Here is a 26,855-nt window from a genome sequence, read left to right as displayed (position 1 = left end):
AACCAGGTCAGTTTTTTAACCAGCACAACCTTCTTCCTTGGTTATGGGTTTGTGGCTTTTGGGGCATCTGGTATGCATTCTCTTTTTTCTGATTAAATTCTTCCTCGAACTGGTTTGGCTCACAATTGTTTTCAGCTTTGTGAAATTCATGCTATTAAAGCACCAAGTGTGTATATATATTACTGGTCTGGACTTCATTCAACTTGCACATTATAAATGTGATCAAGTCTTGATCACTTGTACACAAGCTAACATTAATTTTTAGTTCAATGATGAGTTCCTCTTTATTTGTTAAGACAAGGTCTAATATAGAATTCTCCTGTCTTGGCTACAACACTTTGAGTTAAGAACTTGTCATGTGTAATGTTGAGAAATTCCAAGGATGTTTTAGTACTGGCAACATGAGGCTTCCAGCATATGTCACTCCAGTTGAAGTCCCCCATGATCACGCAGTTTTCCCCCCCTACGCTTTTTAGATAGGCACATAAGGTAGCGGTCATTCTGTTTCTTAGTGTGATTTGGTTGTCAGCACCAACTAAAACCCGATCTTGTATTTTATCTGTTTGAATGCTTATGGAGCAATATTCTATATTATTTTCTTCTGAATTACCAGTTACTCAGAAACAGGGTAATGTCATTTTTGACAGTGCCACTCTCCCTCCTGCTTTGTCCACTCAATCCGTCTTAAATAGGTTTCAGCCATAGATTTTCATATTCCAGTTGTGCAGATCATCCCACCAGGTTTCTGTAATACCACCTGGATCGAATTTATGTTCACAAATGAGCAATTCCAGTTCTTGTTTGTTACCCAAACTCCTAGCATTGGTGTATAGGCAATTCCAGAATTCCTTCTCTTCATGTCCTTTGATTCCTTGATTAATATTGTTCTCAACATCTTGATTTGTGCCAGTGGAGTGTTGATATTTTCCCTCTTTTTACCCTCCCCTTTCGTCATTAGTTTAACCCCCTCCTGACTTTTCTGATCAGTCTGTTCCCAGAGTGATTGGTTCCCCCTTCTACTGGGATGAAGGCCATCCAAACTATCTAGCACCCTCTCTCCATAGAAGGTGGACCAACATTCCACAAAACAAACCCCTACTCTACTTTACCGAGCCAGCGGTTGACTTTCATAGACTTCTGTCTTCCTTCGCTCATTGGACAGGAAGGATTTTGGAGAAGATTGCATGGATATTTTTCAGCACACTTGTGTGCAACATAAAATCAGAGTGCAGAGGATGATGGTTGGCTAATGGCATGGTAGTTCCTCCAGGTGGTGGGTGGTGGTGGTTGGTTTTTACATACTGTCAGGGAATAGAAGAATTAATACGCGTAGAGGAGGGAAGGAAGGGAGGATAAGGAGAGGCGTATGGAGGACCAAGCAGTTGAAGCTGTAGTGGTGGGACTGGGAGGTAGCGGGACATTCTCCCTCTCTGCTGATTGATTGGCTGTTTACTCCAGAGGCCAAATTGAAGTAAGTAGTCTGATGCTGCCACTCATGTCCGGGGGCCTCTGAAAGTCTCCTGTGCAGCCTGCTCCAGCCAGTGGGAATGGAAAGTTGGTTGCTACTCAGTTCCACCCTCTTCAGTACAGCTTGCTTGGATGGTAAGCTCCAGGGCTTGAGCTGTGTGGTGCTTATAACGCTCCATGCTCACTTATGGTGCTGTAGGATGCTTGTCTAAACACAGAGCTGAACTGGTGTGACTTGTTTTATAGCTAGTTAGTTAAACAGGTGCAACTCCTATGTATAGACAAGTCTAAAGTAACTGACTGAATTGTCCTGAATGCTCTAGGGGAGAATGGATTCATTTCAGTTTGCTTGTCTTTTACAGGCTCATCTTATGTTGTCTTTCCCCATTAATGAGTACAATCTCTCAAATTGCTTTACTTCACTAATTCTGTAAGCTCACAAATGGCATAAACTGCTGAATTTTCTTTGTTCTGGGTACAGTTAGCCACAGCACCTCCTTGCAGGGATGTGCTATATATATATATATATATATTTTTTTTAAATGGGTTACTTTCCGTATATCATCCTAAGCAAGCTGTGTTGTTTTTTAAAGGGAAGGCTTATCTATTTAACAAGGCAAAGTAGGTCATTGTAGATCAGTGGGAAGGCCAGTTTGTAAATAGCTTCCCCTTCAGAGTGATGTTTCTCTGTTTTCCCTCTAATTACTGCCCTCATGCTGTGCTGCTGGGTAGGAACTGAGACTGCATGTTGTAGGGACAAGATGGAGGCTCTCTGAGGTTGGCTTCATCCCAGTCCACTTTCCCATTGGATGCATTCTGAATGCCTGCACTGACTTCTCCTCTACAGCCTTGCCTGGCTGCCTTGTCTACTTAGGATGCTTGAGTCTCAGCATGAGAAGCACTTTTTTGGCATCTTTTCCGAATTGCTTTTTCCTTAATTTCTTTTTAAGATCAGTCTCTGACGGAAAAGAACAGCATCGTGCCATCTCTTAAGATGGATGTTTCATTTCCAGGACTTCCCACCATATTTCTCTTATAACATGTATAATATGTGTGGGTTCATTCCCTTTTTATAGCTCATAGCTCTGCGCTCTCCACTTTCTCTTCCAGTGCTTTGTAATGTAATGTATTGACCAGAACAAGCTGCAGTTAGAACTGACTGTTCTAACAAGATATCTTCATATTCTTGTTGCTCTCTTTGCTTCTCCATATTGTCTAGACAGGTTAAGAATGTGCATGGTTCCTTGGTATGTAGGCAATTCAAGAACTCCTTCTCTTCATGTCCTTTGGTTCCTTGATTAATATTGTTCTCAACATCTCAATTTTGAGCCAGCTGAGTGCTCAAATTTCTGTCTACACCACACTTCCGTCGTTCACCAAATGAGACAAGTTTTACTGATGAAAAGCGCTGGTGCAAACAGCGCTGTGTCAGCGGGAGAGCTCTCCCAATGACAAAGCTACCGCTTCTCGTTAGGGGTGGATTTATTTTGTCAGCAGGAGAGCTCTCTCCTGCTGACAAAGAGTGACTACGCTGCGCTCCTTTTAGTGGCACGGCTGTAACAGCCCAGCTGTGTCGCTAAAAGGTGCATAGTGTAGACACCTTAAAAAAAAAAAAAAAAAAAAAAAAAAAAAAAGACAAATTACAACTGTGGCTGAGATTTCCAAAAGAACGTAAGGGAGTGAGGCAACCCAATATAGGCAGCTTTTGAAAAGGCAGCCTGTATCCTGGTGTTTTGTGGGCCACTTATTGGTAGTTTTAGTGTTGCAGGTAGCTACAGATCAATCTGGATGTTGCTCGACTGCAAGGAGGATGCGTCCTTCAGGACTTGCCTTGATGTTGGTGAAGTCGGATGCAAATAATAAATGGGGTTGTTTTAACTTGTGCTTGATTGTTAATGAAACAACTAATTTCTCTTCCAGTGTGCCTAGTCTCAGTTTAAATACACATGATTTTTCAAGGATGTTACAGCATAAATGAACGCTAAAAGTGGAAGCCAGCCCCCAGAATCTCTGTATAGCTCTGTAAATATGCATGATGCTTTCAGAAATAAATCCAGCCCTTGCCCCCAGGAGTGCTTATATTGGAAAAACAGAAATTGAGACAGGAGCCAGGGAAGGGAAGGGTTAAGGGTTAAATCAAACAGAAAGGGGTATTGCATTGTGCTGCAATCAGAATTCTCAGCTCTGAATGTTGTAAAAAAGTCAGTCAAATGTACAGAACATACATGGCAAAAAACGAGGGCTGAGATGGAGACGGGCAGAGAGTTGGAGTTACAGTAGAGTAGCCTTTGTATGAAGTGACTGCCTTGAAAATTCTCCCGTGTGACTATGGACTTCTCGAGTTACATTAGCTTGTTCAGTGTGGAAACTTCCTAAAGGAGAGCTCCAACTCATCCATAAACCCAAGTGCTGTGTTTCAGGGCTGTATTACCCCTGGAGCTAAAGTTGTCAGTTTTTTTTCACCAGGCCATCTGTCAGCTTACTTAAGAGATAAGCACAGCCTAATGCTGCACACTGAGTAGCCAATGGAATACTTTCAGTTTCTGCCCAGACTAGTTTGTTTGTTTTAAAAGCCGATTTTTTGCTGTCGACGCTGTTGTCCCCCGAAACAAAATTTGTTCCAAAGAGCCGTGATCCCTTGCCCCAGGTGGTTGGTTTGATCACCCCTACTCCAGACAATCAGTGTGGACTCTGCACTTGGAACACAGACAACATTAGACACTCCAGATGCTGGGCACTAAAGCAGCTTGTGGTAATTATCACAAAATTAAAGATAATCTCTTGCTCTGGAATTCGGACAATGTGCAGAAAGATTAACTCCCGTGGAATACAAAGCTGTAGCAAAAGGGGCCTTAGCCTCTACCTTCCTACAGTCAGCACAGAAAACGTAGCCCCTCTGGCTCAAATTCTGCTCTGTTACACTGTTCACCTCCATTGACTTCAACAAGGCTACGCTGGTGTAACTGGGAGCAGAATCTGGCCCTTTGAATCATGCCTTCAAGTAGGTGGCGTGTGTGTTGGCATTGAGAAGAGGGGCCTTGTCCTGAGGAACTTACAATCTGGATAAGCAGCACAGGCACACAGGAGACCATGTTGTGACCTAGAAAGGTTGTGAAATGATTTTCTGACTGCTCATCATCCTAGCAGAAGTTAGTCCTATGAGCTCTGAAGTGGGAGTGAGTGATACAATTTATGCAAAGAATAGTATTGGTTGCCGAAGATAGGCCCTGGATTCCATTCCACTGTACTTTCTGCTCATCCTTCCTACTGGTCATTTACCTGTTGCACTTGAATAAGATATAAGCCATGGGTCAGCAACCTATGACACGTGCGCCAAAGGCGGCATGCGACCTGATTTTCAGTGGCACTCTGCTGCCGGCCTGGGGTTCTGTCCGCCGGCCCCCTGCCAGCCAGGGTCCCGGCCATCGGTCCCAGGGGCTCCGCTGCCAGCCTGGGGTCCCGGCTGCTGGCCTGGATGGACAGAACCCTGGGCCGGCAGCGAGCTCAACCCGCTGCTGGTCTAGAGTTCTGTCTGCCGGCCCCACTGTGGGTCTGGGGTTCCATCCGCCAGGCCCTGTAAATGTAAACTGTATGACTGGCATGGAAAACCTTAAATTAAAGTGAATAAGTGAAAACTTGACACCACTTCTGATAGGTTGCCGACCCCTGATATAAGCGGTTCTGTTTGCCTAGGGCAATCTACCTACAGCCGGTTCAGCTCCAGCTGTGCTAGCAACATCGCGGGTGGTCAGCCTGCCATCGCCATTCAAAGCACCAGGTTGCCTAGACCTGTTCCATGGAAGCCACTATTGGCCTGTTGATGCTAGGTCTCCTCATATTGCTAACACGTGGATCTTGGGCTGTGGATGCAGTGGTAAAAATTTGGCTTGGTCTTCACTAGGAATATTTATAAACAAATGAGATCATCTTCTAGCACAAAAGTGGGAAAATTACGGCCCACGGGCCACATCCAGCCAGTGGGACCGTTCTGCCCGGCCCTTGAGCTCCCGGCCAGTGAGGCTAGCCTCCGGCCCCTATCCTACTGTCCCCCCCCCACCCTCCAGCCTCAGCTCGCCGTGCCACCAGCGCTCTGGGCGGCGGCACTGCGATCTTCTGCCCGGCAGCGCTGCGGCGTGGCTGGCTCCAGCCAGGTGGCATGGTTGCCAGTCCTGTTGCTCTGAGTGGCATGGTAAGGGGGCAGGGAGAGGGAGGTTGGGTAAGGGGCAGGAGGTCCTGGGGGCAGTCAGGGGACAGGGAGCAGTTGGATGGGGCAGAGGTTGTGAGGGGGAGCGGTCAGGGGATGAGGAACAGGGCGGGTTGGATAGGCATGGGAGTCCCAGGGGGCCTGTCGGGGTGGGGGTGTGGATAAGGGGCGGGGCAGTCAGGGGACAGAGAGCGGGGGGGGGGGGTGGATAGGGGGCGGGCGGGGGGGAGGTTCCCGGTAGCGGGCGGTCAGGGGACAAGTAGCGGGGGGGTTAGATGGGGGGAGTTCTGAGGGGGCCAGGCTGTTTGGGGAGGCACAGCCTTCCCTACCCGGCCCTCCATACAGTTTCGGAACCCCCATGTGGGCCTCAGGCCAGAAAGTTGGCCCACCCCTGTTCTAGCATCTGTTCAGAAAGGGCCCAGCCCCGGTGACCAGCAGGAAGCACTTTTCTTTCTGTTGTGAGATCTGTTTCCTGAAATATAACCGAAGGAATTGTGCCCTTGTCATAGGACCCTGTAGATGCATCGTTGTGGCATCAGCATGGTATTAGGATGTTCCTGCTAATCTCACTTCTTGTTGATACTAATTTTGACCCAGATCTTGTAGTGCTGCCATTTGGTTGAATCTCTGTCAGCTCTTCAAGAAGGGTGGGCATGACACATCCCAACTTACTGCGAGCATCCCCTCTTTGTCCGAAGAGCTTTTGGGTCAAGCTGTGATAGTTCCATAATGTCTGACCGAATGGGAAAGTCTGATCAGCAGCGCTGGCTCCCTTGGCCTGCACTGCTCTTGGACAGAAACATCCTCTTGCTCCTCCTGCCTTGCTGAAACAGCTACTCCTTAGACTGTAGGAAATCTGCATTTAGGCCATAAGCAGGAGCTGCATCAGTTACATGTCTGCCTGGTAGTTCAAGGGCAGGGTAAGTGGGGAGGGGAGGCTGTGTGTATGAAGCCTTTGTTCTGTGCAGAGTGAATTTCAGTGTTCTGCTTTGCAACATGAAATCCTTCATTTAGAAGGATTAAGGATTGTTCAATAGTCTGCTGATCCTATCGTTCCTGTCAGCCTGGAAGCGTGTACAAGGCCCGTGTGTAACTGGAAGCAGGTAACGCTAGGTAGGCAGCCTCGCAGTGAAATCCATTATTTCTTCTTTCTAAAAAGGGCTTTTCCCTCCCATTTAGCGCATTGGCTCTTCCAGCAAAACTCTCCATGTAAGGAGAGTCTTACTTGCTTAACTTGCAAGCCCTTAGGGCAGCTCTGCGGGGGTGTGGTGTATTGCTGAAAGGGCTCCTTTTTGAGCAGCTCTTGATGCTTGAAGTCATCCAGGGTCAGCTTCATGAAAGCCATAACTCTCCAGAATTAGGGCCGGTTGAGCTGTTGATACCGTGCACATAATTGCTTGGGTTTGGTGTTTTTTCTTTCTTTCTTTCGGTTTGAAAATTCAGTAGTGCTGCATTAGCCCATTCTAACGGCCCCTTGTTCTGTTAGTGTGCTCTGGTTCAGACAGCAAAGGGGGCTGTTCTCATTTAGAAACGTGCATGGCTCAGTCTGCAAAGTTTGACTACAGCTAAGGTGGGAAAAGGACGGGCTTGTGTTAAGGTGCTAGTGGGACATGCTCAGACTTTGCCTTCCTGTGTGACCTTAGGCAAGTCATTTAATCTGTGCCTCAGTTCCTTGTCTGTAAAATGGGAATAATACTTTCTTCCTCCCCAGGGTGCTATGAAGGCTAATGCATTAGTGGGTGTGGGGTTCTTTAAGTAGATCTGGGGCTCCATTCAGACCAGTCTTTCCTCTTGTTGAGTGGCTAGAAGAGAGCATCATAAAAGCCTCTTTGGGGTCCTCTTTGGGCTTTAATTAAATAATTCTTCAGGGTAGCCCAGTCCCATTACTGGAGGAGCAGCAAGAATAGGGAAAAGTTACATAGTTGACATAACATTTTTAGAGTAAAAACACCACCAAGAGCTAGAAAAGAAGACATAGGCACCCTATGAGCGTCTAAAAGCCAAGTTGTCCAGGCTTGTTCTTTAACTTGGGACCCCTGCGCTTGCAGAAATGAAAGTTGGGCAAAAAATTACTGCCTTGTTTTTTCTGGCAATTTGCTTGACTGATCAGCCGTTGGGGATAAATGCACCTGCAAAGAGCCTGTGACCATCCTCCTACTGACCTACTGTTCTTCTCTCCTCAGGTCTGGCACTGAAGAAGACGGCCCTCACTGAGGTGAGTTGCATACTGCTGTTTAAAACCTTCTGCAGAGGGGGAGAGAGAACACAAATAGAGCTTTTATGGTGCACAGTTGAAATGGAGGAATGTGCAAGGTGGAAGAGTCATGTTTTTTTAAGTAAATCTTGGTGTTGATGAAGGTACCAGGTTGGCAGCCTAGGAGAATGAGGTCCTCTATCTTCCTACAGCATGGTTGGCAGCATGGCAAGGCATTGAGGGGTGGGATGTTTTTGACCTATAGTGATCACATCTAGGGGAGGGTATTTTTCATGATCCATTCAGCTTTCCAGTCTGCTGACTGGCAGTGATAGGGCAAATTATGGTGATGGATTTTGTGATGTTGATATGACCATTTGGAACTGGACTGAGACCCACCAATTAATCTATATAATATTTCAGGGATTCTCACTCTGAAGGCTAGAATGTCCTTTTATGTATTTATACCTGCTCCTGTATTTTTTACTTCATACATCTGATGAAGTGGGTTCTAGCCCACGAAAGCTTATGCCCAAATAAATTAGTTAGTCTTTAAGGTGCCACAAGGACTCCTCGTTGTTTTTGAGTCAGTGTGGAGCACTGGAAATTGCTACAAGCATGGCTGAGAATTCTTTTTATTTAGAGTATCAGCAGATTGAATCATCACTGGGATTTGTTACTGATCAGTTCAAGTTCTCTGCTATTTTGACTCTACAGATTACACCTGTGAGAGAGCATGGGCTTTTAGCTACAGTAAGCCACTTGTATTTGTGCCAAGTCAAGGATCCTAGACCATTGTAATAACAGCAGAATCTCAACCCATCACCACCCTTACTCTACAGATAATTTTCATGCAACAATTTCATTGGTTGTATGTGGGAAAAGTGCACAGATGGATTTCTGGGCCCAACTGCCACAGTTCAGCAGGTTCAATCACTGGAATTCACAGTCTGTTAGTGTCCCATTTTTAACTTCTTGGACATTTTTGGCTTTTTTTACAATATGACTTTGATAGCACAGGCTTTCAGCCGGTGTGTGTGTGAGAGAGAGATCTGAGGTGGGCCATCTCCCCAGTACTCCATTGCTCTCCACTGGGCTCTGAGTTGGGACTCAAGAGATCAAATTCCATTCCTGCCTCAATCTTTCTGTATGACCTTGGACAAGTCACTTAATCTATTTCATAGAATATCAGGGTTGGAAAGGACCTCAGGAGGTCATCTAGTCCAACTCTCTGCTCAAAGCAGAACCACTCCCCAGACAGATCTTTATCCCAGTTCCCTAAATGGCCCCCACAAAGATTGAACTCATAACCCTGGGGTTTAGCAGGCCAATGCTCAAACCACGGAGCTATCCCTCCTAACTGTCCAGTGGGGATGAAATGTCCCTACCTCTCAGAGGTTTTGAGAAGATAGTCTTAAGGATTTTATTACTACAGTGATGAAAGCCATGTAAGCACTTTGTTACCAATGCAGGCCCAAAATTAAATCCCTGACCTTCTGGTCAAAGCTCTGTAACCCTTCACCAGTCCTGAGCAACTCAAGCTCCTATAGTCTAACACAACAAATGTATCTACTGAAACTGGCCCCCATCTAAGTATTTGAACGCTCAGGTGGAAAAGCAAGTTACCTCTCCAAGCAAAGCACATTTTGTATCTTTATTAGAATAGAGATCCCAATAAATTGTGCTTCACTAACCAGCACGCAAGTCTAAATTGGAAATGGGGAAAGCTGCTGATAAAATTCCTAGAGCTGACACTGAACTTGCGTGTACACGTATTGAGAGCCTGATTTTCAGACCCCATCCTCCAGTTTTAAAGTCAATGGGAGCTGCAGGTGCTCATCTGAAAATCAGGCCTTTAAATATTTATTCAGTTTGCTACTTCAGTTACCAGATTTCTAGTCAATGCTACCCATTGTAGCGACCAGTCCCACCCTCTCTCTGCTGCTGGGCTCATGTGGTTCAGTTTTGGGCACTGGTTGTAGAATCTGAGTAAGCTCTTGGCTCTGGCTAGTGGTTTTCCCTGAGAATGAAGCACTGATAAGAGCAAAACCTTTGTAAAGTATACTCCTGGCTTTAACAGCCTGTGATACATATAAGCTATGCAAATATAGCATCTCTTCCGCCCCCCGCACACGCTCAGTGGCGCTACTCACCTACCACTTGTCTCCGTACCTTTCGACAATCCCACTGCTCTTGGTACAAGAGGCTGCTCCGCAGCTCCGAGTGCTGCCACAGAGTGTGTGCGAAATCTCACCTTCAAATCCATCTGGCTCTTGTTTATGCTTTAATTTTTCTCCCTTTGCTAACTGTTCTGGAATGTTGTGCAGATTTAGTGGCTGTAGAATAAAACAAATATGATAAAAAGTTGCTATAAATGTCTTGGGTGAAGTGTGATGATGTGTGTGTATCTCCCCAGAGCACCACTGATTAGCTTCTAGGTGCAATTTGTAAAGTCCTGAATGCGTATCAGTGTGGTCAGGTGGGTAGAGCACTGGACAGACTCAGAAGACTGGGTTCTAAATTCCTGACGCTGCCACTAGCCTGCTGGAAGACCTTGGGCAAGTCCCTTCCCCTCCCCGTGCTTCAGTTTCCCATCTGTAAAATGGGGATAATGCTTTGAGATCTGATGAAAAGCACTATGTAAAAACTAGATGGTTACTAAGCACAGTAGAAGAGCGGATTATTAATTACATAGGGGATGGGTCCCAGGGATCACTCCTCTCTCACTCATTAGCTACGATAGGTTATAGTTTGCTAAGTCGCTCTTGCTTTCTGGACTTAAACACCACAGTTGGCAGCAGGGAGGATCCCGTGTGCTGGCCCCTGATCTCTAGGGCAGTGTTCAGCAAATTTTTGTTTGGTCCAGCTGTGTCAGACTTTGAGTAATAAGGATTGGTGGGGGGTCATTGTTTGTAGGCACCCAGATACCGTGCTGGGCTCTCATTTAACAATAATTATAATTTTCTATAAAGCGATGGCTCTGGGAGTATGAGAGCCATTCTCACGCCCCCAAATCAACACCTAGTGGGAAATTAAACTTCTGGACAGGCTAACTCCTTCTTTCACTGCACAAATAAATATCCAGTCCTCTCTGGGACAGGAAGTGCTCTGTGATGGTTAGAACAAGGGCCTGGGGGTCGAGCCCCTGCCCTCTATCCCCAACTCTTACTTGCTGTGTGACTTCAGTCACATAACCTGTCTGTGCCATTGTTGGTCAGTGTGTAAAATGGGATTAATTACCCACAGCATGGGGTGGGATTGCAATGGTTTAATTCATATTTGTAGTGAGTTTTGAGGTCATTGGATGGAAGATGCGAAATGTAATGTTAACTACATGTGTGGAGTAATGGTAATCAGAATGGCTGGAGTCTGCTGTAGAAATGTCCAGGACTACATAGATCTTTATAGAAAGAAGTAAAGGCATTCAGTTGGTCCTGTCCAGAAGGCACTCTAGCAGCTTGGGTAATTGGAAGGAAATATTGCAATACTTTGCTGTAGTCTGAATAGAATCACACTCCCTTTATTGTAAACATCAGTGTTGATAAATTGTCAAGTGCAGCAGCATAGACCAATACCGCTGATGTAGTGTTCCTCCATGAGAGACTGCCTTGGGTCATTACATATTGTGCCTAGATGAGTCCTGTCTAAAGGTCTGGCTGTTGTTTGTTAGTGGCTTCACAGAAGCAGAATGCTCAAACACTATTTCTCCCCCTAAATGTACATGGCAAGTCCACTGAATGTTGTTGGCTGTCTGTGACGCTTCTCAATCACCGCGGGTAGTGGGCAGCTCCAGAGTCATTAAAGCAGCGCTCCAAGGCAGAGATGTTTATAGGTGGATGGGACTGCAGAGAAACACTGCCTTGAATTTTACAATGTGCAGTTGGCTTGATGTGTCCAGCTCTGCTGCTGATTCTGGAAGGAGCAGATGGAGAAAAGACTGGGTAGAAAAAGAGACGGGACAGAAGAGCGGAGGGGATAGCGATTGTTTTAGTGTTGGCACTCAGACCGCACTTTACGCACCTTGGCTACATTTCTGGAGGAAACTGCTACAATTACAGCAATTCACCTGGCTTGGGGAATCAATTGTAAACAGCCGCTTGCTTAAGTGAAGTATCTCCCCATGAACACAACACTGGTGATTCGTTATCCACTCTGCTTGCCGGCTTTCAGATGGAGTATAAGGGGTTGGCTTTGAGCTCTGATTATCTGAGTGGGGTGTTTAAAGACTGATCATTCTGGCTAGTATTTGATTCACATCCCCACAGTGCCTGAGCACCCCACACACATGAATGCAGTTATTCTCCCATTACCCTGTGAGGTGGGGAAGTATCGCCAGTTTTACAAATGGGGAACCGAGGCACTGAAATTAATTGTTTTGCCTTCATTATATGGGCAGTCAGAGGATCATGATGGTCCTTTCTGGCTTTTACACAGGGAGTCTGATGGAGCTGGGAAACAAACCTAGAACTGAGTCCCAATCCAGTGTCTTAACCCAAGACCATCCCTCCTCCCAGTATGTCAATATCCACAGTCCTGTGTGTGAGAAACAAACCCCTCAGAATGAGAGGGGAGTTGATAGCCAGCGGATGTATAATTTAGTGTTTAAAGCTTGCTGGTGCCAAATACATCTGTATGCACTCTGCACAGGAATAAATGGAGACCATTGCATTCCTTATAACCACAGCTGTGCCTCTTCTCTTCCTTCCGCTAGCGTAGCTTTTCTTCACCACTTTGACCTGAAAACTTCTCTTTCCCAGGCCCCATCATTATCAGGACAGCCTGGAGTTGGCCAAGGAAAGAAGATAGGTCATCGAGGAGTTGATGCTTCTGGCGAAACTACCTACAAAAAGGTTTCATCTCTTGCTTGATTTCTGGAGGGTAGTGGCCACACATACAAGTGGGAGGTTGAGAATAGAATAGACTAGTATCAAGAAACAAATGGGGAATACAGGTTTGCAGTTGGCCAACCAATTTGATTAGATTTCCCTGCAGTGTATTGTGCTGACCTTACATGCTACAAGCATTTTACAACTGTCATGCTATAGAAACCTGAGGCAGTCTATAGGTTGGCCTCTTACAAAGCAGCTAATATCTGACCCCTCCCACATCAGCATGATCACAGAGCAGCAAGGTTACCTGTATGCGGGGGCTGCTGCTGTAACTTGCGGTGAATGTGCACTGACTGCTCTCTTCCTTCTGCTAGACCACTTCAACCACTCTGAAGGGGGCCATCCAGCTGGGGATTGGTTACACGGTGGGGAACCTGAGCTCCAAGCCAGAGAGAGATGTCCTGATGCAGGATTTTTATGTGGTGGAGAGCATTTTCTTCCCCAGGTAAGTGGACAAGTGAAACAAAATGCAGGGGCTGGCTGTTTCCTTTCATTGTGCTGATTTAAAGGGGCTTCACTCTAAGCAGAAAGGTGGGCCCTCAGAATTCAAGTGTGCACCCATTTCTTACCAGCACATTACTGGAAGCATTCGAAATCATGGTGCTGCAGCTCAAGAGATGGGGTTAGATTTACTATGGGCTGTGAGAGATCTGCTTACTGGGCTTGTTAGCCTTGAAGCTTTCATTGCCTTTATAATTGTCGTCCTTTTTAACCTACCTACGTGGAATTTTCACCTCCAGATATTATCTTTGTACTGAAGAAACCCTCTGAGCCAACAATATTCATTGGACCACTTCAGGTAGTGCAGGGCTGAGGTGTTCATGTGCAGGGCTTACAGAATCTCGATTCTGTATGGAAATACATCTAGCCTTGCAAACTTCTATTCTCTCTTCCCAAGGAGTGAGTGTTTCCTTGCCAGATGGTTAGAATATTAGCTCTTTTTGTTAATGTCCTGATGAGGTCAGGCAAGATCTTTGTGCTTAGGCTGGTGGCTTCTTGGGATGCCTTTTTACAAAGCTCAATTTGCCTTTTTTTCCTATCTATTAACTGCCTGGATGTAAATGTGTGAGTACGCGAGGCTTTGGTGTGAAATAACATGCCTGCTCTTTTTCTACCCTTGCCATGCAGTGAAGGAAGTAACCTCACTCCAGCTCACCACTACCCTGACTTCAGGTTCAAAACCTATGCGCCCGTGGCTTTTCGGTACTTCCGGGAGCTCTTTGGAATTCGTCCAGATGATTATTTGGTATGTGTGGAGTTCTTTATTTCTCTGGGGTTAGTACTAGGTATGAATGGGCTTGGATAGAACTGCTTTATTTGAAGCCTCAGTAAAAGTGAAGATGGGGGAACGTCTGATATGTGACCAGTCAGCTGCACGGGATTAGGGGTTTCCTTGGATTTTTGTTAAATTCAGTCTCCAGATAATAGCTGGGGGAAACTGAGGCATGGAGTCAAGTGATTGGGTCAATATCACAGGGGCAGTTGAAGTCAAATTTGAGGAGAGAACATAGAGAAGAAAGCCAAACATCCCCCACCTAATAATTGGTAGCTGGAGACTGAGGTAAGTACTGGGCTTAAAGAGAATCTCTGATCCTGTACATCAAGCAGATGCCAAATGTGAGGAAGTCTGTGATGGTGCTTCTCTTCTTGTACAATCTGGGAGAAAGACCATCTGGAAGTGTGGGTCTGAGAGGCTCGTGGTCTTCTGGTATTTCTGCTTCAGTTTGCGGAGTCCATTCCCAGCGAATGAGGTCTAGGGCACCCTCTGTTAAAGGAAGAATAGAATAATCTACTGTCATGGAGTCTTTAAAGTGCATTTGGTTAAAATGATATGATGGGGTTCCATATCTATGACTCACTGATAATGCAACAAATGCACTCTGTCTACAAGAAAAAAGATGAGTATTCTAAACTCCCTCGGGACCTCAGGGAAGATGTTTTCTGCCTCATGCATCATCCCCAGTAATAAAGGTTTAACAGTCTGAGAGTAGTTAACACTTGGTAATGTAAAAATCAGAATAGACTCCAACTTGCTCTCCTAGAGCTGAAATGGCTCGTCAGGGCTAACCAGTATTCTCCCGTCAGGTCACTGACTGGATTTGGAATAGACTAAGGCCATGTCTACACTATGGGTGCTGGAGTGACACAGCTACGGCGCTGCTGTAGTGTAGCTGCTTCGTACTGTGACAAAGGGGGTTTTCCCATCGCTGTAGTTAATTCACCTCTCCGAGAGGTGGTAGCTAATGACGGAAGAATTCTTCTGTCTACCTAGTTGTGCCCACACTAGGGGATAGGGCTTAACTACAGTGTCTGTTGTGAACTTTTCCTACCCCTGAGCAACATCAGTTTAAAACTTAAATGTAGGTCAGGTCTCTGTTAAAGTTGGCTCCTGTATGTAAGTGGTTGCACCTCGTCTTGCTGATAGCAAGGCGAAGTTTCTTGGAGGCGGGAGCAGATCTTCTTAAGAAGGTGCCATTTTTATGTAATCACTTTGCCCATATCTGCAGTTAGTCAGAAATGAGGACTGAAAACATACCAGCAAAAATGAGCTGGTACGATGGGGCTGCTTGACAACAACAGAAATCCCCATCTGTGCCATCTGGGATAATGCTTGCTGATTTGATGATAATGGTTACAAACTTGGGGGGAGGGAGAGAGCCTGCCTGAATTCCAAAGGTCACAGATCTGATTTGCAGCCACTGCTTCCCCATTCTCTGGCCCACTACGGCAGTGAATGCCTTTTAATTATGCATGAGATAATTAAGTTGCTAAAGTCTTGGATCGTTAATCCATGCAGTGCTGAAAGCTGTTTTCAGCATGTAATTATAGCATTTAATGTATTGCTCTGATTATGTCCCCCCTGTACTGTCTGCTTTACCCTGCCTTACCTTCTTCAAATATCAGCTCCTACATAATGTTGCCCTAACCCCTTTTGTCTGACATGTGCAAATGTTTTTGGGGTATTGTATCCACACAACACCTCCTCCTCCCTTCTGCTCCTCCTGCACATTCTGCTCTGGGAACTTGCTGTTCAGATTTCTAGTCCCTGCTCTGTTCTCCAGGATTGGGTTCTGAATACAGGGAATCGTAATTACCATATGCCTACTGATACATGAGTTTTCTGGGGGGGTCCCACCTCTTTTAGTTGAGGGTGTGAGGGACGCCTCTGCAAACCATGTATCTTTGAGCACATGGGAGAGCTTTAGTCTTGGGAACAGGCAGTGCATTTTGTTCCTCTCTGGCACTGCAGCACACAGCGCTGAACAAGCTGGCTTGTCTCTTCAAATCTGATCATTCTGTCTGCGCGCACACTAACACACTGAGGGAAAGAACCCTGTATGTGGTGGTGGTACAGGGCACAAAACATTAAAAAGATTTGATGTCGTTCTGCAGCCTGGGTGTTACTGAAGGCAGGCAGATTAGCTTGACTCAGTGAGCATTCAGGGCACTCTGGACTGTAATGTATGCAGCTCTTTGTAAGCTGTCGTCCACCTAACCCACTGAGAGACCTAACTCCAGTTTAAGGTTCACAATTTCCATCCCAGACCTCTTGATCTAGATTCCATGGGGTGGTGCCTTAGGAATGCCTTGCAGATGTATTATTCTGGTCATAGCTTATCTTGTGGTATACGAATGGCATCTTATTTTTTTTTTCTTTCCTTCCTAGTATTCGTTATGTAACGAGCCTCTGATCGAGCTGTCGAACCCTGGTGCCAGCGGCTCCCTCTTCTATGTCACCAGTGATGACGAGTTCATCATAAAAACTGTGATGCACAAGGAAGCGGAATTCTTACAGAAACTTCTTCCTGGCTACTACATGGTGCGTATCAGGGCTTTGGTTTGTGGGAGAAATGTACACTTGCCTGTCCTCAGCACCACAAAGGGTGGGGTATGGTAACCCAGCAGGGCTTCCTTTGCCTGCCTGCCTAGCGCCCGTGACCGAATGAACAGCCTATTGTGAAGCCTGACGTGGAAACAAAATTCAGCTCAGCTGTCTCCAGGTTTCAAGTGAGCTATGTCCTGACAAGTATTTGCACCCTCCTCCTGCTTTACTGCTGTTGTGTCCCAGGATAGCAGATCATCATGCCTTAACTGGTGGAGGCCATAAGGGATGAAACTTTCTCCTCCCCTTTGTCTCCTATCAGATGCTCCTAGGTTTGTGAAGGCAGAGTGGGTGCGTTATTGCCCTGCTTTTGTGCAACTCCCAAGCATGTTTGTTTCGGGAGTACCCATCCCTACTATTTCCTGAACTTCCCCTGTGTGTGTGCTGCTTAATAGAGATCTGCTTAGCAACAGGCTGTTCTATTGTAGTGGATCCCTGCCGTCGACAGGCCCTGGTACCAGTCTGTCAGCTGAAGCCTTTGCCTGTATCAGCCCGTGGCTGCAGCCTGGCATTTTCTAACTGACACCAGACTGTGGGTTGCTCTACAGCGCAGCAGCATGGTGGGTTAGCATGGCCGTGCACTGGGGCTCAGCAGAGACTTGCCAGGAGGAGAAACAAGAGAACCAGAACAGGAGCCCACTGTACCAGGGAAGGTGGGTCCCCCCCCAGTGGCAGGAAGCATCTCCTCCTTCACAGCTGCATCTTAAGGCCCAATTCCTGATAAAAAACTGCATTCAGAGAACCCGAAGCCTGCAAAGGGGAAGCACTGTGCTATGGAAATGCCAGAGCTAAGGTTACCCACACGACCTTCACTCTGCCCCTTGTATGTGTGCATCATACTAGTCATTAAATACCTGATGAGCTATATTCCTCAGGATCCCTGCCTCACTCAGAGCACTGCACTGGGACTGGGGAGACCTGAATTCTATTTCTGGCTATCCCACTGGCCTGCTGGGTGACCTTGGCCAAGCCATTTCTGCTCCCAGTGCCTCAGTTTCCCCATCTGTAAAATGGGTGTGATGATACTTACTTCCCTTTGTAAAGTGCTTTGAGAGTTACTGAAGAAAGAAGCTAGATAAGGGCTAGGAATTATTATTCAGAAGCACTTCAGGCACCGAGGCTCCAGAGTGTAACTGAAAGTCAATGGCTCACTTTTGAAAATGGGATTTAAGCAGCTAAATCACTGAAGAGCTTTTGAAAATTTTACTCTGTCTGAGCATGTGCAGCATGCTAGGCAGGGCTCCTAGGATTAGGACATCTCAAACGAAAGTAGTAATTAGACTCTTCTTGTCCCAGGAACTTTAGATGGTTGGACAATAAAAATAATTATACAGGCTCAAACATGACTTCTCGCCCTGTTGTAAAGCGCTTGTGCTGTTTGCTATTTTGTAAAGTTACACTGTGCTAATTGCTATGAGGGTCTCCCTGCTGCTATCTGAAACTCATCTGAGTTGTAAAATGACCTGAGACAGACAAGACATCAGGGCGGTTGGTGCTGAGTTGCTCTAACTCTCTGGAAAGTGGAGTTCTGCTTTCAGCTGCTGGCTGGCAGTGGTGGCTTTGTACGGCACTGTATCGACTGACACGCTCAGAAAAAAACCTCTCTCCTGGGTCTAGTGAGGAAAGATGAGATGAAAGGCATTAAATTTTCATACGCTTGCTGTGCTTCTGCTTTTCTTTGTTTTGAAATCTGGCAGGTTCATCTCTTCTCTCATATAGCATGCATAGCTCTTTTTGTTTCCTTTTAAAAGCCTCCCAGCGCTGAACAAGCAAACCGGGTTTGTGATATCATTCCTAATAACATGATTGCCTAAAATGGGCCTGACAGTGGGGTGGCTTAACTGATCTCTCTGGCAGACTGTTTTATAAATTTGACTCTTTCTATTAAAGGTAAGCTGAGATGATCGTATTTCCTGCTGGAGAGGCTTCATAGAGATGTTGTAATACATGTTATGCCACTGGTTTGTTCTGAGCTAGGGAACAGTTCATAGTTGTAAGATCTCCAATTGGATGAGGATATTTGATATTTTAAAACTTTAAATCCCCACTAACTAGTTGGGGGGGGGGGTTGGTTAGGTTTCCCTTTCTTTAGCTGCAGTTTGTGGGGAAATCTGTTTGGGAGTTCCCAAACTTGGCTATTTGCCCAGAGAGAGGTGCAAAATCTTATTTTCTATAGGCAAATCAAGGCATAACAATCTTTCCAGTTTGTAAAGCCAGGTCCTAGGTGGAGCCATTCAAATGGTTAGTTGGAGTTTCTTTGGGATCTTTCTCGTGCAAAGCTGTCAAGGTAAAAATAAATTCTGGATGTGCAAATGCTAGTCTGCAAACCCTTCCCAAAGCCAATCTGAGCTTGAGTTCTGCACTGAACAACGCAGTTGTTTTTCACAATGGCTCTTTCTAACCTTCCCTTTCTGCCTTCCTTGCCCCACTGCAGAACCTGAACCAGAACCCACGGACCTTGCTGCCAAAGTTCTATGGACTGTACTGCGTTCAGTCGGGAGGCAAGAACATTCGGGTGGTGGTGATGAACAATATCCTGCCCCGGGTGGTGAAAATGCACCTCAAATTTGACCTGAAAGGTTCGACCTACAAACGCCGGGCATCCAAGAAGGAGAAGGAGAAATCCAGCCCCACTTTCAAGGACCTGGACTTCATGCAGGACATGCCAGAAGGCCTAATGCTGGACACGGACACCTTCAGTGCACTGGTGAAAACGCTGCAGCGAGACTGCTTGGTAAGGGCAAGGTAAACCTAGAAAGCTGGACTGCCTAACTGTGTAGCTCTCTAGTTCTCAGGCAGCTGTAACCAAGATGGACTGTCCCCTGCTTTTGTTAGCTCATTAATCTGTAAGCCCCAAAGCCAGCTGTCTCCACCCCAGTTCTCAGCTCACCCAAAAGCAGAGTGCAGTAGTTCGGGCTCATAGTACTCTGCTAGTTTCCGAGAACATTCATTAGTGTCCTACAAAATGTCATCAAACCAAATGACACTCGGGACACAGCTTGCCGTGTGCTGCGGTGTTCTTGGTTCTTCCTACCACATTTGTTCACTGATTCTCCAGTTCACACAATTCAGTCATCCAGAACTGGGTCATTGGGGTGAATTCGTGAGCGAGCTTCTACTGTACAGTGTGCAGCAGATGATGGCCCCTTGTGAACTCTGCCATCCCACAACCCACCTAAAAGACCAATGGCAAGGGTGTCTGAGATCCGTTAGACCAAGCCCAAAGTATGTTGTGTTGAAACAAAGGCTGATTAACTCTGACGCTCTCTCACGCTGCTGCCTAGGAGTTGTTGGCATGAGTTCTGTGTAACCAGATGGATTGTCCCATGCTTTTGGGTCTGCCTTTGAAGTAGCATGTGAGAACTTACTGGACTGACTGTCTTTTTGTCTGATTTGTTCTTGAACTTGATACTAACCTATAGGTGTTGGAAAGCTTTAAAATCATGGACTACAGCCTGCTACTCGGGGTGCATAACATAGACCAGCAAGAACGGGAGCGGCAAACTGAGGGAGCCCAGAGCACGTCTGATGAGAAGCGTCCCGTTGGGCAGAAGGCACTTTACTCCACAGCCATGGAGTCCATCCAGGGTGGGGCTGCCCGGGGGGAGTCCATAGATACAGATGACACGTAGGTGAAAACCTGGTTCTCTTGCACTGCTGTAATGGGAGTGGGTGGAAGCAAAAAGCCAAAGTAGTAAATCTCTAAAGGTTGCCACCCTGTGCTGTTGGCTTGAACTAGCTGCATGACCCATCTACCCTAAGGAAAATGGAGCGCAGCCACTGATGTATTGTAGCATGGAGTAGTTTGTTGTGAAATGTGGTCATGGTCATTCTGAAACACTTACCAGTTCCCATTTAGTTATTTACAATGGTCGTGACCATGAATTGCACCTCATCCGGTAGGTAACTGGGCCCTGTACCAGCCTGTAGGCCTGGCACTGGTCTTGGGCGGAGAGATGGGGCAGGCTTCGCTCAGGAGTGTGGTGATGCAGTGGGGCTACACACTAGCCTAGCCCGTGGAGATTAGAGTTCAGTTTCTGCTTGGATCGTAAGTCTGTCACTTGGTCCCTGTGGAATCCTAGCAGGCCAGCGTGGTTTGAGGATGTGGCATGCTCAGCAGAGATCCAGGCCTGGGCATGTTGGGGTTTGACGGGGAGGCTTGGAAGTGCACAGGTGGAGCTTGCCCAGTGCTTGCTGCACTCTGCCGTGTGCGGCTCTTGCAGCATTTTGGTTTTATGGCTCGGTGGATTGGGCTCACTAACGTGGTGGGGTTGCTCTGTTTGTCTGCTGGCATCTGTGCTCCGAGAGACCAGCTGCTCCGTTTTGAACAGTTAGGATTCTGTACAGTTAAAGAGCCAGGAAACACTTGGGAGTTTCCATTCTCTCAAATAACTCTTAATTCCAGTGGACAGCCTGATGTCCGCATGTCGACTTACCAAGTGCTGATACTAACTGCGCTGCAAATTCAAGATGGGTATTAATGGGCGGGGGTCAGGAAGTGGTTTGAAAACAAACTTGTGCTTAAAGACTTGGGCCAAGCTTCTGCTTGTATATGCACACAGCTCCCACTGCCTGATCCAGGGCTTGTCCATCTGTACTCGTGAGCAGTCTGGCCCTTACAATAAAAGGGGGCGTTATGCCCTAGGGTTCTCAAAGCATTTTGCCTGCAAAGGGCACGCCTAAGACGTACCTAACCACTGCTGTAGGGAGCAGCTGGTGTGTGGTGGGCGCTAACATCCAGTCTTAAATGTCAAACGTATATTTTTGGGAGAAGGGGATGTTTGCCCGGATGCCTCCTTGAAGTACCACAGGCGTCTTAATGTCCTCCTAGGTTGCCACTAGCGACCGGCAGAAAGCTGCTAGCTTAGTGTGTCTGAAGGGTGCATTTCACGTGTGGCACTGCAGCTGGTTCTTTACGTCTAGCTTCTGAGTATGAACCCATGTCCTGCTGTAGGACAGGACCCTGGGGTGTCTGGCCCAGGTAGGAGAGAGCAGTCCCCTGATTCATAATAAACCTTAGCACTGTGTATGGTCAAGTGCTGTACCAAGGTTGACTCCTAGAACACCACCTTCCAGTCAGACAGAAAAATACATGACTCCACAGGTACTATATCTTCTAATGAAAGCTGTTGCACCAGAGTCAACGTGATTAACCACAAGATTCCCTCCCCCCCCAATAATGTGGATATCTGTCTTTCCACTCTAACATACGGCACAAGTAACCTAGGGCATCTCTGAGTTGGTGTGACAATGTTTTCTTTTCTTCAGAATGGGAGGAATCCCAGCCGTGAATGGCAAAGGAGAGCGCCTCCTGCTGCACGTCGGAATAATAGATATCCTTCAGTCCTACAGGTAAGGGGGCTTGAGCATCCTCAGACTCCTGAGTATGGAGAGAGATGAGACGACCGTCTCCGAGAGCAAGTATCCCAATCTGTCTCACATTGATCACTGCATAGTTGAAAGCTGTGGGGTTTTATCTTGAAGCTCTTATCTCAGCCAGTGGTGGTGAATCTGCTTTTCTTAAAGAAAAGTCTCCCCTTTCTGGAGGGGTGGTACCATGTGTAGGGGAGTAGTTCTTGTGCCCCTCCCACCTCCAGTGTTTCCAGGGAGTCTTGACATTCCAGCTGCTGAGACCTAGAAATCTCTGCTTCAGAGGCATCAGCACAGCTGTCTTGGAGAGAGGGAAGCTGTGCTCTGAGAACGGGAAGGAATATTAGCAGCTCCCTGTCCTCTGCTGTGAAAGGTGGTCTGGCCAGGGCGAGGAGGGCAAACCTGTGTCCAACACACACACACACACACTCTCTCTCTCTCTCTCTCTCAAAATTAGGTTCATCAAGAAGCTAGAACACACTTGGAAGGCCCTTGTCCATGATGGGGTGAGTATTCAACACACACACAGCCCTGGGTGAGAAATGCTGTCAGCAAGCTGTGGTCTGTAGGGGTACGGACATTGCTTTCTTGTATGCAGTTTGGTGCCATTTACCTTGCTGTTTGTAGTCTCTCAGCGGGTACAGCTTAAATCCAATGGAAAGGAGGAATTCTTCACACCTATACGCTTGGGGCAGTGGAGTGGTACTTCCAGTCAGGTTCCCTTAGCTCGGCCCACTTCCTCAACCGTTTAGCTGTCATACCTCAAGTTTCGGTCCTCTGTCTTTCTGTTGTCCTAGGGACCTTTGTACTGGCACAGAGCACTGGGTGATGTTTGCAGTTCCACCTGGGTGAATTATCTACTAATGAGGAGTCACTTTCTACTTGTTTTCCTCTGGAATTCCAATGTGTTCCACAGCAGCAAGTTGTGCTGCTACAAAATTGACTTCAGGTGGGAGATGACTTGCTCTTCAGAAACGCACATCGTACTTCTATAAAACGCCTTTGCCTCATTTACAGAAGCCGATGGTTACGGAAGCAGAAGAGAACATCAAAGCTGTCAGAGCCAGTTTCCACTTTAGTACACAAAATGAAATGCACAGTACAACTAAAATGCAGTGATGCTGTATTGCTGAATGTTGGTGACCGTGTCCAATTCCACTGTATCCAAGTGTGCTTTGAACGTCAACAAACAAAGCCGGGGGACTCTCTTGTATGAAATCAGGCCATTTGCTTCCTCCAAAAATCTAGGTACCCTCTAAGCAGCAGACTCACCAGCCCAGCGTAATACACTGAGAACCTCATCAAAATGCAGTCAAATCAAAGGCCATGCTGCAAGCATATTTATAGGGTTAAGATGGAAAAGCTTGCCTGAAGTGAGCTGCTTATGATGCTGGCAGTGGAATAGACGATTTGCTGGGCACTGCTGATAAGGAGAGAGATTTTAAGCATAATGTTGATCACCTCTCCTGTTTCTAGGACACGGTCTCAGTGCACAGACCCAGCTTCTATGCAGAGAGATTCTTCAAATTCATGACCAACACAGTGTTCCGAAAGAATTCCTGTAAGTGTCTGCAGCCTCGCTATCCTGGGGCACCCGCTGGGACCACCTCCCTTTGGGATAGGCAGGCAGCCTTCTCCTCCCCCCCCCCCACCCGCCCCCATGTCCCCTGACCCTGCTAGGAGGGAAGACCTTGACTGAATGCTCTGCCGTACTAAAGTAGCCCTGCTGTTTCCGATCTCCCTGCTCCCACTCCTTTTGCATGAGAGTTTTGAGTTCTCCTGACACCTGTATGTATAACCACTGTTGCACAGTTCTCTTGGTGCCCTTGTGTCAGTATATAGCAGTGGTTCTCAAACTTTTGTACTGGTGACCCCTTTCACGTAGCAAGCCTCTGAATGAGACCCCCCCCTTATAAATTAAAAACTCTTTTTTTTAATATATTTAATACCATTATAAGTGCTGGAGGCAAAGGGGGGTTTGGGGTGGAGGCTGACAGCTTGCAACCTCCCCATGTAATAACCTTGTGACCGCCAGTTTGAGAACCCCTGGTATATAGAGTTCTTAAAGCAGGTGTGTAGGAATCTGAGAATGCCATGCCTCAAGACATCTGTGAGAGGGCATGATTGGCAAATGCTTGCCAAGAGGAACTCTTATTTCTCTTGTCAACTTTCCTTATGTGAGCTAACTATGTGGGGAAACTGGGCTCTCCCCACAGCAGGCCTGGCCTAAGCTAGGAGATTGCAGTGGCCAGGAAGCTGGAGCTCCCTGCAGTTTGGAGCTGATCAAACTTCCTAACTGACGTGCCTGATTCAGAGCTGGAAGCTCTTTAGGCAAACGGTATCAACAGCCCACAGCTAGTCCTTCTGTTGCTGTGTTGTGAGGATGTTCATCCAAGGGGCGGGATGGTTTCTCTCGTGTCCAGTCAGTGTGTGTGGCTTGTGGTCTCATCTCCTTAACTCTTCTGGCTGCAGCTCTGAAATCGTCTCCATCTAAGAAAGGACGTAGTGCCTTGTTAGCTGTCAAGATGCCTGGCCCAACAGCTGCATTTTCAGCTAGCCAGATCCCCTCGGAGAGGGATGAAGCCCAGTATGATCTCCGAGCCGCCAGGAGTTACCCCACGTTGGACGACGAAGGTAACGGTTGTGGTGGTTTTGGCTGCCCTGTGGCTATTCTCTCCCCCTAGGTGTGTAGCTGTTCCTTAGCATCCTCCCCTGTACTCGTTCAGTTTCCCCCACTGTGCACCAAATGTGCGTTTCCCTGGATCAACAGCTCTTCATTCCATTTCTTGCTGTGCTTTGCAGGTGCTAAACTTAACCAGGACAGGGGGGAAGGTAAGAGAATATTGCTTTGGCATAGTATTAGGAACTAGTATATGGCTAAGCAGCGCCAGTGGCTCTGAAGAGGGTGGAGTCCCTTCCCTCCACTTCTGGAGAGAGTCAGCACCTTAGGGGTTCTGTGTAAAATGGTAATTGACGTCACTGCTGCAAGGTGCCCACTGTCGGTTGGCACTCGCAGTGGTGACAGGGACAGTCCAGACACCATGGAAACACTGTTGCCTTGTTGACCATCTCGCTGTTAGTGAGAAGAGAACTGGGGCTACATGGGGACGTGGAACCCAATTCCATTGGTGCTCAGGTACTGCTGTACAGTACAAGACTTGGCCTTTGCCAGGAGAAAGCTGGGTCTGATTTTCCACAGCCTTGCGTCGCGTACATCTGTGCTACCTTTACCAGTTCTGAATGGTAAAAGGCAGTGGCCAGCCGGGCCCATAAATGTTACATCTTTACAGCATAGTTGGGTGAACCACTGAGGGCTCCGTTCATCGTCTGAGCATACGGGGGTATTGATCTGACAGGCTGAGCCCAAAGCCAGCTGGGTACGAGCGAGGAAGCTTTCCATGGTCCTGGGCCCGTATTGCAGTGACAGGTTTCAGCCAGGAGGCTCCGTACTGGTGGAGTTGGGAGTGAAGCTCCGTGGTAGGGCTGTGCTGAGCCCTCACCTAGCTCAAGTCAGCGCTGTCAGTCACTTTGATGATCACCCCCAAACACCTCCGCAGGTGCACAGCCTTTCAGACTGCCCACTGCCCGTGGGGTGTGGATCCCAGTGGTGGTGCAGCAGACTGACATGGCTTCAGCAGCTGGCTGGAGACAGGCCAGTGTTGCTTGTATTTAACTCCTTCAGCCTGTTTTTTCCTGTCGTCTTTCTGCTCTTGGTCTTGGGCATAGCAGGAAGGCCAGACCTGCTACCCTGCACTCCCCCTTCCTTCGAAGAAGCAACCACAGCCTCCATAGCAACGACGCTCTCTTCAACGTCGCTCTCTGTTCCTGAGCGGTCTCCCTCGGAGACCTCTGAGCAGTCCAGGTACAGGTAAGGATGGTGTTCTCAATCTGGTTATCCTAGAGCTGACTGGGGTTCGCCTCTGCCCTACACATCAGCAGAGTGCGCTGTGCTCTGCCATGGAGTTTAATTAAACCGCTCCCGGGAGTGAGGAACGTGCTTTCGGGATTAATTATTGCTGTCAAGTAGAACAGCCCCTTCAGGGAAGGCTTTTTTTTTTTTTTTTTTTTTTTAAAATCCCCCCACTCAGATAAACTTGGTTTTTGGTTTGTCTCCGCAGGAGGCGCACACACTCCTCAGGGCAGGATGGCAGGTAAGACGTCCTTTCGTTCTCTAGAAACATGTCCAGAAATCCCCCTCAACTGACTGGGCTGAGTAAAAGCAACCACAGTGCCAAGGCCTGTACACCACTTCAGCCCTATTTTGAGAGCTAAAGTGGGATTTCAGTGATGCATAGGGTTACCATATTTCAACAATCAAAAAAGAGGACGGGAGGAGCCCTGCCCTAGCCCCGCCCCTGTCCTAGCCCCACCCCCGTCCTGTCCTAGCCGCGCCCCTGCCCCTTCCACTCCCTCCCACTTCCTGCCCCCTCAGAACCCCCAACCTTCCCCCCCACTCCTTGTCCCCTGACTGCCCCCCAGGACTCCACCCCCTTCCTAAGCCTCCCTGCCTCTTGTCCCCTGACTGCCCCCTCCTGAGACCTTCCCCACATCCTAACTGGCCCCCTAGGACCCTACCCCCTACCTGTCCCCTGACTGCCCCAACCCTTATCCACACCCACACCCCCTGACAGCCCCCCCCCCAGAACTCCTGACCCATCTAAACCCCTCTGCTCCCTGTCCCCTGACTGCCCCCTCCTGGGACCCCTGCTCCTAACTGCCCTCCAGAACCCCACCCCCTACCTAAGCCTCCCTGTTCCTTATCCCCTAACTTTCCCCTCCTGAGACCCCCCCCATCTGTACCCTGACTGCCCAAAACCTTACACCCCCAACCCCCAGACAGCCCCCCCC

At 47.5% G+C, this 26,855-nt stretch overlaps 1 protein-coding gene across 3 annotated transcripts in view; it reads left to right on the top strand.

The window, feature by feature from the left end:
- The window catches only part of PIP5K1C (phosphatidylinositol-4-phosphate 5-kinase type 1 gamma), an 80,843-nt gene that overhangs the window by 37,659 nt on the left and 16,329 nt on the right, over positions 1 to 26,855 (top strand). For 2 of the 3 annotated variants that reach the window (XM_034755012.1, XM_034755016.1), the window contains exons 2-15: positions 7,855 to 7,886; positions 12,623 to 12,715; positions 13,069 to 13,199; positions 13,883 to 14,000; positions 16,422 to 16,574; positions 19,072 to 19,371; positions 20,060 to 20,265; positions 21,906 to 21,989; positions 22,465 to 22,513; positions 23,484 to 23,568; positions 24,480 to 24,641; positions 24,810 to 24,839; positions 25,737 to 25,875; positions 26,126 to 26,158. In XM_034755012.1, coding sequence (XP_034610903.1) covers positions 7,855 to 7,886; positions 12,623 to 12,715; positions 13,069 to 13,199; positions 13,883 to 14,000; positions 16,422 to 16,574; positions 19,072 to 19,371; positions 20,060 to 20,265; positions 21,906 to 21,989; positions 22,465 to 22,513; positions 23,484 to 23,568; positions 24,480 to 24,641; positions 24,810 to 24,839; positions 25,737 to 25,875; positions 26,126 to 26,158 — 1,615 coding nt within the window. The remainder of the gene's footprint in view (positions 1 to 7,854; positions 7,887 to 12,622; positions 12,716 to 13,068; positions 13,200 to 13,882; positions 14,001 to 16,421; positions 16,575 to 19,071; positions 19,372 to 20,059; positions 20,266 to 21,905; positions 21,990 to 22,464; positions 22,514 to 23,483; positions 23,569 to 24,479; positions 24,642 to 24,809; positions 24,840 to 25,736; positions 25,876 to 26,125; positions 26,159 to 26,855) is intronic. The other variant, XM_034755013.1, reaches the window with a different exon arrangement.

This window comes from Trachemys scripta, chromosome 22 (genome assembly GCF_013100865.1).
Source record: "Trachemys scripta elegans isolate TJP31775 chromosome 22, CAS_Tse_1.0, whole genome shotgun sequence".
NCBI lineage: Eukaryota > Metazoa > Chordata > Testudines > Emydidae > Trachemys > Trachemys scripta.
Note: the sequence above shows the minus strand (reverse complement) of the source record. Positions and strands in the feature narration are given on the sequence as shown.